This window comes from Mugil cephalus, chromosome 17 (genome assembly GCF_022458985.1).
Source record: "Mugil cephalus isolate CIBA_MC_2020 chromosome 17, CIBA_Mcephalus_1.1, whole genome shotgun sequence".
NCBI lineage: Eukaryota > Metazoa > Chordata > Actinopteri > Mugiliformes > Mugilidae > Mugil > Mugil cephalus.
The window spans coordinates 23,536,548-23,551,924 of record NC_061786.1 but is presented as its reverse complement, the minus strand read 5'-3'; the positions used below and the strand labels follow the sequence as shown (position 1 = coordinate 23,551,924).

Below are 15,377 nucleotides of genomic sequence, written 5' to 3'. Positions count from 1 at the left end.
AAAACAAAAGCAAAATACTGAGGCTCCTCCAGATTAAAGAGCGCTGGTCCTGTAAGATCAGATCAGAGTTTACTGGTTGAAGGGAAATTCAGTCGTTACAGGACAACAACAAATAAAAAACGATTAAGGTAAAACAAAAGTAATAATAATGATCAACTCCAGCAGGAGGATCAATCTAACAAACAAAATGAGACAGTAAGAAACTATGTGAGATGTGATGTGATGCATTTATTTTATTTTTATTCTCCATAAACACTGATTCAACTTTGTCTTAGTTTAATCTACAAAGTAAATTCATTATTTATATCTGTAAAAGCTTCACTGACTCTTCAGCTGCAGAAATATATATTAAATCTAATATTATATGTATATATAAATAACTGTCAAGAGTTTGGCTTCTTTTTAATAAGATTCTTAATCGTTCACTCTGTAACAGAGCTGTGCTAATGCTATTGCTATTGCTAATGCTAATGCTAAGTGAGCAGTTCAGTTGTATTAATATTATTCACTAAAACGTTGAACTGAAATTCAACAATAAAAAGCAGATGGTTTTGTTTGTGGAAAAATAATGAAGTAATTATTCATTATTAATTCTGCTGCTCGTGTTTTCCAGGACATCAACTCCGTGTATCAGATCTTCCCGGACGAGGTTCTTGGTTCGGGACAGTTTGGCATCGTGTACGGAGGTAAAAACACAATCAATGTTCAGTTTATTGTTTTCCTTTATAAATAACTCTGCAACAAATATCTGGATACTGGGACGCTGCCTGGCTGCACGATCGATATAACACAGAGGACAAGATACCAGAGTTTAATCTCCGGTAATCTCATGTTTTTTTATAAATCAGCACAAATCTGTTGCTCTGAACCGTAGATTAATAGAGAGGATGTCAACATGGTGAAGGAACATGTAAGAAAGTGTTGAAATAAACCAGAAGATGTTTCATGTTTTGTGTTATTGACTGTGTCAGACGTGTTGTTCCTCAGTTCTCTGTCGGTCCTGATGAAGGTGTTGGTGTGTTCCAGGTAAACACAGGAAGTCCGGTCGAGACGTCGCCATCAAGATCATCGACAAACTTCGCTTCCCCACCAAACAGGAGAGTCAGCTGAGGAACGAGGTGGCCATCCTGCAGGTGAACACATTCAACCTGCAGCGCTGCAGGAGCTCCAGCTTCCTGGCGTGAAACGTCTTCATTACCGTGGCAACACTGTAGGGGTGTGACATCCCAAAATATTCCTGCTCTTCTGCTGCAGTGCACACCTGCACAGCTACACAGATCTGATCTGATCTGATGTGCTGCTCATAAAACTGCTCCCTGGAGTAAACTCATCCATTTCTCCCCGTTTAAATATTTAAATGAGTTAAAGGCTGAATATCAGCGCTCACGTCGACACTCGTTTACTGGATCCTTCAGTTCCAGAGGTTTGTGGCGTCTCCGCATCTTTCATGTGTTTTCATGTCGCTCTTCTCTGTCCTCAGACTTTAAATCTCAGTCTCACAAGATATTTCACAGAGTCCAGAGAGATTTTACAACGAAAGTTCACAGGAAGATATGAAGAATTTATGAATCAGCAGCAGGTCTTGGAAGGAGGGGGAGGACGTAGAGGAGGAAGATAAAGAAGAAGAAGAGGAAGAGGAGCAAGAAGAAGAGGAAGAGGAGCAAGAAGAAGAGGACGAGGAGGTCGACTGATGTGGTAGAACATCAGCCGGTCACATTTGTTTCCTTCAACATTTTTTCTGTTTTTTCTCCGTTGGGAACTGATTCTTCTCCATCAAAGATCTTCTATTAATGATGATGATCAACGTCGTATCCACTGTAAACTTTTACTGAAGAAGCACAAGCAGCACAACATTAACCCTAAAACGCCTCTGATGTTTCTCAAGTTTCTACAGGAACTTCACTGGTTCACGGTCACACAAAGAATTCAATTCAGAATCTTCATGTAGACCTTCAAACCCAACCTGAGCCAACCTGACCAGCCTCCGTTCATTCATGCTGTTTTATCCATCGTTCTATTCGTCCGTTCCTGTCTGTAAAGTGTCCTCTGGTGACTAAATAAAATGCATTATTATCATTAATGTTTCCGTGGCTGCAGAGCCTGCACCACCCGGGCGTAGTCAACCTGGACTGCATGTTTGAGACTCCAGAGCGAGTGTTCGTGGTGATGGAGAAGCTCCACGGAGACATGTTGGAGATGATCCTGTCCAGTGAGAAAGGCCGTCTCCCCGAGAGGATCACCAAGTTCCTGGTGACACAGGTCAGACCGATATATACTGTAGACACACGGTCCGTGCATTTATTTTATCTTTATTATTCTCAGTTCAAACCAGAAACTGATTAAATCGTCTGTTTTGTTCGTCAGATCCTGGTGGCTTTGCGTCATCTCCACTTCAAGAACATTGTCCACTGTGACCTGAAACCAGAAAACGTCCTGCTGGCCTCTGCAGACTCTTTCCCACAGGTGATACGACTCCCCAATCAGCCATAACATTACGACCTCTGACTGATAATATTGGGCAGAAAGTGGCCGAATGTCTCGTCCTTTAGAAGTTGATGCAAGAAGCAGGAAAAATGAGGAAGATGTAAAAAGTAGAGGAAGAGATGGAAAAGGAAGAAGAGGTTCAGAGTTCACTGTCATGTTTCTGGTCAAGTTAAATGTGAGACACTAAGTGGAGGCAAGAAAATGACTCAAAAACCAGAAGTTAAAGTCCTGCAGGATAAAACCAACACCCAAAAGACTGAAAACCAAGACGAGAACAGAGGAAGTGAGAGAAAGGCTTTAAATAATCACCTGGGCAGTTAATCAAGACACAGGTGAGAATAATGAGAAGCCAATCACCCAATCAGAGAAGGGAAAAAAAACGCCAAGGAACAACTTTACAAAATAAAAACAGAAAAGAGTCAAAACTGTGAAAAGTCTCGTGTCTGCTGTTAAAAAAGACACTGAGAGAGAAGAAACTTTAAAGGAGTTTAAAGCATCTCAATATTAGGCAGGTGGTCATAATCTTATGGCTGATCGGTATGAACAGGACTGTTCCTTTAATGAAATGAAATCTGGAATATTTTGCTCAGATATCAGATGCCAGTATTTCAGAGGACGAACGGACCGAGTCCAGTTCCTAACGTTCCTGCAGCTAAAAAAATAAATAAAATAGAATCAAATCTGGAGCTCGGTTATAAATAAGAAGCTGAGACGAGAATCCCAGATACGACGCAAACAAAAACACTCTCATGAAAACATGAATTAATGTGAGGAAGAGGTGAAACAGGAGAATCCAGGCGGGCAGTCCATTAGCCGTCAGCGCAACTATTAGCAGCTTCCTGTGGTTCTCAGCCTCCAGAAATAGCTGCTGGTGTCAGACAGACTAACTGTTATCAGTAATGATGCATCAGGCCGCCGCCTCGGCTCAGGATTCCTCTCACACTTCACTTACTGCGTGTCCTCGTCACAGCTCGGGAAATATCAGGAAACAAACAAAATGTGAAAATATCCCGAAGAGAGAAATGAAAACACATGAGATAATGAGTCTATTCCAGCTTAGCGCCGTTAGCGTAGCTTCGTCAAAGAGAAGACGACTTCGTCTATTCAGACAAACATGAGAACGTCTTCAACAGGCGACAATGACAGAAACACACGGAGACGTTTACAAATCCTGTTTTCTACTCGTTACATTAGTTCATCTTTTCTGCTCCAGCTGACCAGGGGGCGGAGCTTAATGTGGTCCAAGGAATCAGAGACAAGTCCACGAACGAAGGGTCCACGAGGAGGAAGAAGAGGAGAATGGCTGTGTCCTCTAACTATAAAGGGGTTAGACCCTGAAGCCGTAGTGATTCAATTCTACGCTTTACGTCCCCATAAAGCAAAGTAGCGACCATCCAGTGGTCTTTCAGTGGGTGGCCGATATCCCATCATGCATTGCGTCTGTAGCGACGCTGCCGTTAATGAGACACATTAAGAAGTTTCATCATGAAAATATTTTATTATTTTACTTTTTATTCCATGAACTTCACACATGTTAGTTTACAAAGTCACCACGTTTTACTGACGTGTAAATTATAATGTGACGGCGCCGGGAGCCGCGGCAGAGTGACACTAATGATGAGACAACAGTGACGCCATCGACTAATGAGACGTGTAGAGACTGAGTTCAATGTATAGAGACACACCGGGGGGGTTTCAGACACAGGGAATGAAGGGGAGGAGGAGGAGGAGGAGGAAGAGGAGGAGGAGGAACAGGGGCTGGTGTCGTCCTGAGTGTTTGAGGCTCATGTCGTCAAACTAATTTATTACGTTAAAATAAAATCCAGACTCTGATTCTGATGAGATCTGAGTCTGTTTCTGTTTAAGGTTCTTGTTCATGTAGAAAGAGTCGGAGGAAGTGAAGCTGAAGCTGAAGCTGAACGTAGAGTCTGAAGATTAAGATCTGATTCATGTCAGTGAGTCCAGCTAAAATGAATCAGTGAATCATCCTGCACTGATATCAGCCGTCAGCTCTCAGTGGTTCTTAATAATTAAACAGTCATTTATTTTACAGGTCTTATTATTCTACTTATTCTTTTTTTTAGTGTGAAACATTTTGTGTTTTATAGTTTGGCTTTTCTGCTGTTGCATTAGCTCGGCTATATAAATAACATGCTAATGTGAGCTAGCTTGAGGAGCTTATTTGATATGTTGCTGACTCTCTAGCATGCTTGTTAGCATTTAGCTAATCTCACAGGTTGGTTTTTTCATGCTGCCTTCTAATGAAACGTGTAAAGTCATGCACACAAAATGTTTGTTTAGCCATGTGTCATAAAAGCACCGCTAAGAAGCTAACACTTAGCATGCTAACTGCAACTTAATGCAGTTAAAACACAATGAAAATGTTGGGTTGTGTAAATACTGACACAAAATTATAACTACACAACTAAAATGACAAAATATTAAACCGCAGTTTTGAGTCATTGTTGTGTGGTTTCATTAACGCTGCAGGTGAAGCTCTGTGACTTTGGATTCGCTCGAATCATCGGTGAGAAGTCGTTCAGGCGTTCGGTGGTCGGTACGCCGGCTTATCTGGCTCCCGAGGTCCTGAGGAACAAAGGCTACAACCGCTCCCTGGACATGTGGTCAGTCGGAGTCATCGTCTACGTCAGGTAGCAGCAGGTTTGATGAAGAACGTGAATAAAAACTGTAAGGAAACGTCAGTGTGGGACCTAGTTTTGTGTTTCCAGCCTCAGTGGGACGTTCCCTTTCAATGAAGACGAAGACATCAACGATCAGATCCAGAACGCTGCCTTCATGTACCCTCCTCACCCCTGGAAGAAAGTCTCCCAGGAAGGTAAGTGAGACGAAACTGAAATGCTGTTGCTCTTGTTTCCTCCACGGTTCATAGTGCCTCTTAAACTTTTTCACACGCTTCGGAAAAGGTTCCACAACCATCTGTAAAGAGTCTGGAAGCCACAAATAATCCACAGAGAGTCAGACAGATTGAAGACGACTGTTCCCCTCCACAGGAGTGGTCCACCAACAAACATCACTCCATCATAGTGGGAGAGGAACCAGAGGAACCCAGGGGAACTTCTAAGCAGCTAAAGGCCTCTCTCACATTGGCTGATGTTCATGTTGATGAATCCACTCAACAACCAAAGACACTGCTCTCTGTCCACAAAGACATGTGGGACAATGTTTAGTGGACAGATGAGACCAGAGTAGAATAGTTTGGTTTAAATGTTTGGAGATGAACCAACACTGCATTCCAGCATCAGAACCTCATCCCTCCATGAAACATGGGGGCGCTAATGTCCTGGTTTGGGCCTGTTCTGCTGCATCTGCTCATCATTGATGGACCAATGAACTGTGAATTCTACCAGTGAACTCTGAAAGAAAATGTCAGGACATGAGTCCATGAGCTGAATGTGAAGAGAAACTGGGTCATGGAGGAAGACAAGGAGCCCAAGAACACCAGTGGTTCTCCAGAAGAACCAGATGAATGTTTAGGAACAAGTCAAAGTCCTGACCTTCATCCAGTAGAAATGTTGGAGCATCAGCTGATGAGAGGAAACCACCAACATCTCACAATTCAGCTGGTTCTGATCTGAATGGGATCAGATTCCTCCGAGCTGCTACAGACACAATCAGCTGAGAAATGTAGAAAACACCAAAGGATGCAAAACTATTTCAGCAGCTCTGTGTGTGATGTGCAAAATCTTGCACCCAGAAACCAAAGTTAGTTTATTGTGGCTCAGTATGTGATGATACATTTGACTTTTACTTGCTCAGATACATGATTAATTCACTGGTGGTTCAACCAGGAGAGGTTCTTGTCTGCAAACTGAAGCTTCCTCCACCTCCACTAATACATTGGCCTGTGTCACCTCTGTGTGACTGGACGGTTGTTATTCATCCACAAGCAGCAGCTCAGGTGATTATGTTTCTCCTCGGGCTCAGTCTGATACCTCCAACACATCCTTGAAGTCAGTTGGAGTGATTGTGTGCTGCTGCAGCGTGACTCATGTTGTCGTTGTTGTGCTGTGGATGTGGATGTGTTGGCTGGAATCGTCCTGTTAGCTACAGACTACAGATCTGAATCAGCCCTGACTCACTGGCTCCTCGGCCGGATCCCCCGAAGCGCTCCTAACCCTCCCTCCACCCCCTCATCCCACCACATAAAACTCCAACTGCACTCGGGAATAAATGCGAGTCGTTTCTGTCGGCCTCAGGAGGATTCAACGTCGTGAATAACCTCTGAGTGCGTCAACAGATCTACATCTACAAAGATCAGATACAAAAAAAGGAGGCTCTCCTGCCCACGAGCAAAGACGCTCAACTCAAAGTTTGTAAAGTTTAAATAACTTTCGCCTCTGACTGCTGCAGAGTTTTATTTGCTCATTAAAGTCTGAAAATCTGTGGAGGAGGTCGTGGTTCATCGAATCTAGAAAAGATTTGTGGTTCTTTTTGTCTGAACCTGTCCAGGGTGGACCCCACCTCTCACAATGACTCTGTGATAGACCAGAGTCATATATCAGAGAGTCTGTCCAGCTCAGATCATGGCGCCATGTTTGCTCCATCAGAGGTTAGATTCTACTTATTAATATGTAAAAGGTCCTCACTTAAATATCCCAGCGTCTACTTCCTTTAAATATCTTAAATGAGCTGTAAAATGCTTTGTAGCCCAATCACCTCATCAGTCATGGAGCTGTGTTTACCTTCTCCTCAGCCTCCGTGTTCATCCATCACCGTTAAAAGGTTGAAAAACTATTCTACTAGTCTCACTGTTATTTAGTATTAGCATTATAGCATTAGCATGCTAGCCATAATAACTTAGTAGTAACTGAGGTAAAGTTATGTGTCAGTTAAATGTGTTTATCTACATGAACATAAATTACATGAACACATGGGTTTCACAGTATATATGACGCTAGCTGCTATTTTTCTAAGCCTTTAGTCTAGATAACTAGCTAGCATAAGGCTAGCATAAGGTTAGCATAAGGTTAGCATAAGGCTAGGCTAACTTCAAACTTCATTCATTTGTAAAGCAGAGATCAAGGTTCACATTAATGATGGTGTGACTTTATTTTTTTATATAAAAACTAAACAAACGTCAAAGAGAGACATTGACATTGAACTTGAACATTCATCAAAAATTCATGAAACTTTTAGTGAATCAACGAACGTTCTGTTTCCAGCATTTAAGCAGCTGCATGATTTTCTGCAATATTGCCTCATGTGTAATATCACAATGTCCTGGTCAGATTTGCTGCTAGTTCTACTGTTTTTCAATTACTTATTTTATTTGCTTTTTTAAAAATTGCTTTCTTTCTATTTAATCCATGCTGCACATTATTTATTGATTTTTTTTTCTGATCCTGATCATATTCACTAACTAAAACTTTGACAGAAATCATCTTTTACTTGATTGATTTTACTGTTTCACTTTAGCTCAAGCCTCGCCCACTAACATGGATGACCTGTACTGCAACCAGCCACCAGGGGGAGCTCTACTTGCTTAGGCCTAACCTCCGTCTAACTAAGCTAACATTTACCAGAACTGTGTGTCAGTGACCGCCGGGGCTTCTGGGAAACTTCCAGGTGTAGTCGGGGTCTGTGCTACGGTGCCACCCACAAACTCAATACATCAACTTCAGCAGAGGAACCGACCCCATAACCAGTAACAGCCCCCTGACAACATTCCTGCAGCATGAGCAGTGTTGGCCAACTGTGTGAGCACTGACGTCGCCGGCCTCCGCCGCCCCCCCCCCTCGCCGCTAGCTGGATGTTTGCAGATTAAACGGGTCATGTGACATCTCCATGAGCTTCCGTGAGAGTCCATGCCGCTCTTAGATGGAGGGGTGGGGGGTGGAGGAGGGCGGGGGGGCCTGTCTATTCATGTGGCGGTCCATTCATGTGCATAATGCTAAGTGATGGAGGCCCCTGTAGACCTGAGGGGCCCCGGGTCCCAGAGCTGTTCAGACCGCTGACCCCTGAAGAAATGTTAACATCATGTTAGCTTTGCTCATTAGCCCCGACTGGCCCCTCACCACAGGGGGGGGCAACCCTACATCCTCCTCCTCCTCCCCCTCCCAGCTTTACCTCACTTCTTTTTCCTTCTTTCTTTCCTTCCTCGCAGCAATTGACCTGATCAACAACCTTCTGCAAGTGAAGATGAGGAAGAGGTTCAGCGTGGACAAGACGCTCAGTCACCCCTGGCTCCAGGTACCGGCTCAGTCACACGTTAAATCCACGATGAGGCCGTTTTAGATTTGATTTCTAACATGTAAAGAGCTTTAATGAAGCTCCTTTTCTAGAGAAGCACTAATAAATCTATTTACCAGACTCATGACCTGTTCATCCAACACACTAACTCGGGACCAGAGCACATTTTAAACTGAATAACCTTTATTGAAGCATCCGTTAACGTGCTGCGTACAGGTTCCAATCAGCACGAATGCTGATGATAAGAATGAATTTATGGATTAAAATCCTGTAGCTCCTGCGAAGGCTAAACCTGTTAGCATGCAGCTAACAGAGCTCCAGTACAGTAAACACTGGTTGGAGGATGAGCTGCTGTGAAATTAGGCCGACGCGTTTACCGTCATATCATGTGTTTATGGTAAAACTGTGGACGGGTCACTGGTTCGTCCACGACGGACGGGATTTGAACAAGAACCCAAAACACGTGTGAAGGTTCTCAGTTCGGTTTACATGGAAACGTTTTCTCGTTCTGACTGAAGGTTCCAGGTCGACTGTTTCCATGTGAGGTGATTTATTCTGACCTGATGTTTACATCAAGCTCTGCTTTTAATCTGAGCGGACGTTTTACAGACGTGTGACTGATCAAAGACGTCTCTGTTCTAATCAGCCGTAGTTTCCAGTGTTTTTATACTTTTATTATTGATTAGGGAAGTTTGTGGTGTTATATCCACTAAGCTGAAGCTTTACAGTAGCCGGGCCTTAAAGTTTTCCAGTCGTTTCCAGACCTTTTTAAAGAGTTCAGTATTTGTAGTTTTTCTAAGCGTGTGATAATGTCTGGCTCTGTCTAGAGTTGCTATTAGAGACAAACTCTCCGCGGAGCCGCAGACCAGATGAGGAAACGTCCCTGAGTCTTTACATCCAGACTGAGCCTGACTTCATTCAGATTCCACTCGAGACTGAGGTGTTTACATGGAGCATTTTCATTGGGTTTGGGCGTCTGAACCGACTGTAATCAGAACATTTGGCTCCATGTGAACCCAGATAACCTTCCAGGTCATGGTTTATCAAAAAAAAATAAGTTTTCTGATGATGTGAAACATCTAAAAACCAACCAACCACCAACCACCACAGACTGAGCAGCGTGACGATGTGATCTGAGCGTTTCCTCTGACCCTGACGCTCTGGTGCTTCCCTCCTGCAGGACTACCAGATGTGGCTGGACCTGAGGAACCTGGAGTGTCGTATGAACGAGCGCTACATCACCCACGAGAGCGACGACCTGCGCTGGCATCACCACGCTCAGCTGAGCGGCCTGGACTACCCGGCCCAGCTCGCCAACGGGCCCCGGGGCGACGGAGTCCCAGCCCTGGACCGCTACAAGGAGCGGGACGAGGAGCTGGAGACGCTCAGCGAGAGGGTCAGTGAACTCTGAGGACCAGGAGACGGAGGAGACGGCGCAAAGGAAACCAACAAAGGATTCGCTTCTTCCACCTAAATCTCCTCTTTTCTATGAACCAAACTCAACCGTTTTCTTTGCGGCTTCACTTCGTTGCTCTGACTTAACGATTTCTTTAATTAGAACAGCTCATATTTCATAAATGCTTCTTTTAATTGTGAGATTCTTATTTTGTCTCAACAGTTTCCACTTCGTTATCTCGACGGTTATGAGATTTAGATGATTTTATCTCATAATTACAAATTAATTACGTCACATAATTAGGCTCCTTTTGTTTTTTTAAAGTTACACTTTAAATCTCTCATGACTATTTTTTTATTTTCATTAAAACTAGAGAACCTTGTTTTGTACAAACAACATAAAGATCCTAATTATTTGAATCTTTCAGTTTCTATATGTGAACAAAACAAGCCTCTTATAAATATAAAATATTGATCTTCTCATTGGTCCTAATTATATATACACACACATATATATCAGATCAGATTCACAATATTCACTATTTTCTTACTGAATTTGATTGAATAAATAATAACTTGTAAGATCTTAACGTTTTAAATACAAAACAAGGATTCTTTCTTCTAACCTCAGTTATTTCTTTATTCATCCTGAACTTTCCACCACGTCCTCCCCACGCTGCTAAACCAGGACTCAGATGATCCACGGTAAAATCTGGGGATTAAGTCAAGTTAAACCTGAATTATATCATTAAAAAAACTGTAAATATCAAAACATAAAGTGACACAACTTTCTGAGCTAATTCCAACTCGGCTCCAAATGATCCCAACGAATTCATGAGTTTTCATTTTTAATCAATGAAATATTTAATCTTTAGTGAAATTAATCAGTGATCGTCTCCACGACACCAGTTCAGCTCGTACGAGGGAACTTCTCTAAAACCTCGTCGTCTTATTTAGTGGCGTCAAAGCCGCCTTAAAAACAAAGAAGAAGAAGAATGTGATGAGGTGTTGGTAGTTGATCATCATTCAGTAAAACCACTGAACAGAATCATGGAGTCACTCAGGTTAAAGGCTGCAGCCAAACAACAACAACAAACACAGACGCTGCAACGTCTCAAAGAAAAGTTTCCTGGAGTCTAATCGTAGAAGTTTAGGGAGCAGAGAACAGATTTACTGGACTGTAGAACAGGGTCCAGCTCTGGATCAGGGTCAAACGAACCCGTTCAGCTCGTCCTTGTTTCCGCCCGATGAGACGTCATCAGGTTTCAGGGTTTCATTCCCAAAACAAATATCCAACATAGTGAGGTTCATCCACATCAATGAGCTACTGAGAATGGATATGTAGCATTTAGGAATGAAAGCACTCACATGAAACACAGCGCCACCTACAGTAAATACCAAAAACTACAACACAACACATCACTGCTTTCTGTTACTATCCAACACACTCCTCTCCTGCTCCGCGGCCAATCAACGTACAAATGGTTGTTTTTTTAATCAAAAAGTATTAAAAACATGAATAAAGAGTAAAAAAAAAAAGGAATGCTTTAAAAGACAAACACATGATGTCCATCTGAATGCTAACGCAGCGTCTTCTGTAAACCGCGTGAATGTTTGTTTCTCTGCGCAAAGTTAAACTCAGATACCGGCTGTTCTAGTTCTGTATGGGACACACGCTAACACGCTAACACTGGTTAAATAGACGTTTTTCTTTAATCAGCTGATGCTAGCAGATGCTAAATAGATGTCATAGTTTGGACCAGACTGTCCTCAGTGGCTTCACTCACCAATAAACGTAAGAAGAAAAACTGGCTTCATTCGTTCATATGCAAGGCTCATACTTACTATTCATTTAGTTATAGTTTAATTATTTTAATGTTTGTTTAAGACTTTTCTCCTTTAAGCTGAGATGCTTTGAGTGAAGCCCAGTTCACCTCCTCCCATACAGACACTAGAGAGGACAGCACGTATACGGGTTTCTGATACGATCTGAAAAACAAGGGCTGCTTCTCCAGAGCCTCCACGGCCTCGTCCTCTTCGTGCCTCTTCTCTCGCTTCGGTTTTTGCTGGAACTGACATTTCAGCTTCATCTGGAGCAGAAATGTTTGTCTTCTCCGTTTCTCCGTGAAGATCTTGACTTGTCGTATGTGTTTCTAAATGATCCGTGGCCAGCGGGACGTGTTTCATGTGTTAAGAATTTAAAAGCACGAGCTCTGAGGTCATTGATTTGTTGGTTCTTGATGAGACCAGTTCACATTCTTTAAATCGACCGACTCGTCTCTGATGACGTCACCAATAAAAACCCAGTAGAAAGCGATGAATCTAGATTGTTGACCTGAGAGCAGACGGATCATGTGCTTCATACTGAGAGCTGCAGATATGTATAGTCTGTATAAAAACAGGCTGCACCTCAGCACCGTCAGTAGCATCTACTAGTGCTCCACCTACAGGCTGTTGGTAGATGGACGGTGGAGCAGGTGGTTCTATAGTAACTTTATCAAATAGTTGACGTGAAGCCTCCTTCTCTCTGGTTCCACAGGACGTTTGGTGAAGTTGTTGCTGACCTGCTAGCGTTAGCCTTTTTAGCTGCAGTATTTCAGGACTGACATGTCACGGTAGTTTGGGCTTCATCTTTAGTGAAGACGACTTGATGAACCGATGACCCGCTGGACTGGATGTTGTTATTGTCACGTGATCAGAGACCAGTCGACCCACTAGCCTCAACTAGACGTAAACTTTGTTCAGTACAGAGTTCGCAGGTTTGAACTCGTCAAGTAATTTGGAAAATCCCAAATTCTCCAATTAAAAATGAGTGTTTTATATTAGTATAAAGTTAATGTAGATATCAGAACAACAAGGGCTTCTTTAAGACTCACTGTCAGCCATCTTGTTAGCTTCAGTTGCTAACATGCTCTACTTCTGATACTGGAGATTTAACTACCAAGAAAAGAAATACAATATAATCTCTTTACAAATCTAAAATCTGAATGGTTTCTTTCTTCTGGTTGTAAAAAATAAATAAATAAATAAATAAAAAACAGTGTTTATAATATGTTTCAACCGTTGCACAAAGCTAAGCTAAGCTAATCTCAGAAACTTTATTCCTTGACGGTGGGAGATGTTAAAGTGGTGCGTTGGTGAGGAAGTGGCCCGTGTTGAATGTTTAATGAGTTTAATCTCAGAGCTACAAGAGGACAAACGTTTTCCTGTGAATGTGTTTTCGCTTCACTCGTGCGTCCGAATGCTCGACTGTTTCTAAACGTGGCTTCGCTCACAAAGTGTCTGCAGGAATTTCAAAGATGTATTTTTTTCCGAGCTCATGAATAAAGATATTTTAAAAATCAATCTTTGCATCCTCTGAGTGTCTTTCTATTTCATTTCATTTTATTTTTTTGCTAAACTGTCCTCATATCACTGTTGGATGCAGGATAATTCAGCTTATTTGTGTTGAGAAGGTAAAAATTTAAAGTTCTTGAAAAATCACAAGATTAAATGGATTTAATTGAACTCAGATTTAAAGGTTACAGCTCTTTTATCATTATCTACATGTTAGTTTTTTAGTGAAACCAAACTTAAATGTGATTTTCAGAACATATAAGATTTAAGTTGTTTTTGTGTTTACGATGTCACATCCAAGATGGCCGCCGTTTTTCTCAGGTATCAGGCCACTGCTTCAGTTTCTTGGCAGGTAATTGAAATGTTGATGCAGCAACTCTGAACTAATTTTCTAGTGTAATAATGATAATATAATTAATATCAAGCGACCACACGAGGCTTTATTGAGGTCAATCTGATTCTGATCACATTTAAAAGCTAAAAATCTGCTGTAGTTGGACTCACAGGTCAGCAAAGGTCCCCTGAAGAAAGTTATTCATGGTCTGATGATTGTTCCAGCCAGAAACACGACAATAATTCATTTAGCTTCATTTTAGTCTGGAGGCTAAATGCCTGAGAAATTCCCTCTCTGAATTATCCACATCCATGTAGCTGGTTAATTCATGTAAGTAGTACAACATCATCAGTTTCTACTGTTTCACTTATACATGTTACAACAAGAGTCCAACACTTTAACTGTTTATTTTTACTGACACTTTAACCTCTGCTCACTACGATAAATTATTCATACTGTTACCTACTTCACTACGTATAAAGTACTCACACATATAACTGCAGAAGTACAAGATCAACACAATTACCGGCACTTTAACCTCTGCTCACTGCGATAAATTATTCAGAATACCCACTAGGGGTCGTACAAACGAGTCGACTAGGCAGTCACAGCATGTTAGCAACTGAAGCTAACAAGATGGCTGACAGTGAGTCTTAAAGAAGCCCTTGTTGTTCTGATATCTACATTAACTTTATACTAATATAAAACACTTATTTTTAATTGGAGAATTTGGGATTTTCCAAATTACTTGACGAGTTCAAACCTGCGAACTCTGTACTGAACAAAGTTTACGTCTAGTTGAGGCTAGTGGGTCGACTGGTCTCTGATCACGTGACAATAACAACATCCAGTCCAGCGGGTCATCGGTTCATCAAGTCGTCTTCACTAAAGATGAAGCCCAAACTACCGTGACATGTCAGTCCTGAAATACTGCAGCTAAAAAGGCTAACGCTAGCAGGTCAGCAACAACTTCACCAAACGTCCTGTGGAACCAGAGAGAAGGAGGCTACACATCAACTATTTGATAAAGTTACTATAGAACCACCTGCTCCACCATCCATCTACCAACGGCCTGTAGGTGGAGCACTAGTAGATGCTACTGACGGTGCTGAGGTGCAGCCTGTTTTTATACAGACTATACATATCTGCAGCTCTCAGTATGAAGCACATGATCCGTCTGCTCTCAGGTCAACAATCTAGATTCATCCTTTCTACTGGGTTTTTATTGGTGACGTCATCAGAGACGAGTCGGTCGATTTAAAGAATGTGAACTGGTCTCATCAAGAACCAACAAATCAATGACCTCAGAGCTCGTGCTTTTAAATTCTTAACACATGAAACACGTCCCGCTGGCCACGGATCATTTAGAAACACATACGACAGGTTATTAAGTTACTGGATCCAAAAAGTGCAAAATTAAACAAATTAAAAGCTACAACTGTTGTATCAAGTATTTAACAATAATAGTATAAATAAATACTAATACAGTGAGTATTACCACATAAATAAATGTATATATAAATATAAACGTACATGCTATGAAGTATTGTAGCAGTACTAGGAAGCAGCAAGTATTTCACTACAGCTACAGCTGTTTTCACAAGCTGATGAGTAAAAT

The 15,377-nt window shown here is 41.9% G+C and overlaps 1 protein-coding gene across 1 annotated transcript in view; it reads left to right on the top strand.

The window, feature by feature from the left end:
- prkd1 (protein kinase D1) overlaps positions 1-13,434 on the top strand; it is a 39,437-nt gene extending 26,003 nt beyond the window's left edge. The window contains exons 14-21 of the mRNA XM_047610167.1: positions 614-686; positions 1,027-1,133; positions 2,098-2,259; positions 2,365-2,463; positions 4,975-5,135; positions 5,214-5,320; positions 8,609-8,694; positions 9,875-13,434. Coding sequence (XP_047466123.1) covers positions 614-686; positions 1,027-1,133; positions 2,098-2,259; positions 2,365-2,463; positions 4,975-5,135; positions 5,214-5,320; positions 8,609-8,694; positions 9,875-10,105 — 1,026 coding nt within the window. The 3' untranslated portion in view covers positions 10,106-13,434. The remainder of the gene's footprint in view (positions 1-613; positions 687-1,026; positions 1,134-2,097; positions 2,260-2,364; positions 2,464-4,974; positions 5,136-5,213; positions 5,321-8,608; positions 8,695-9,874) is intronic.
- The last annotated feature ends 1,943 nt before the right edge of the window (positions 13,435-15,377 follow it).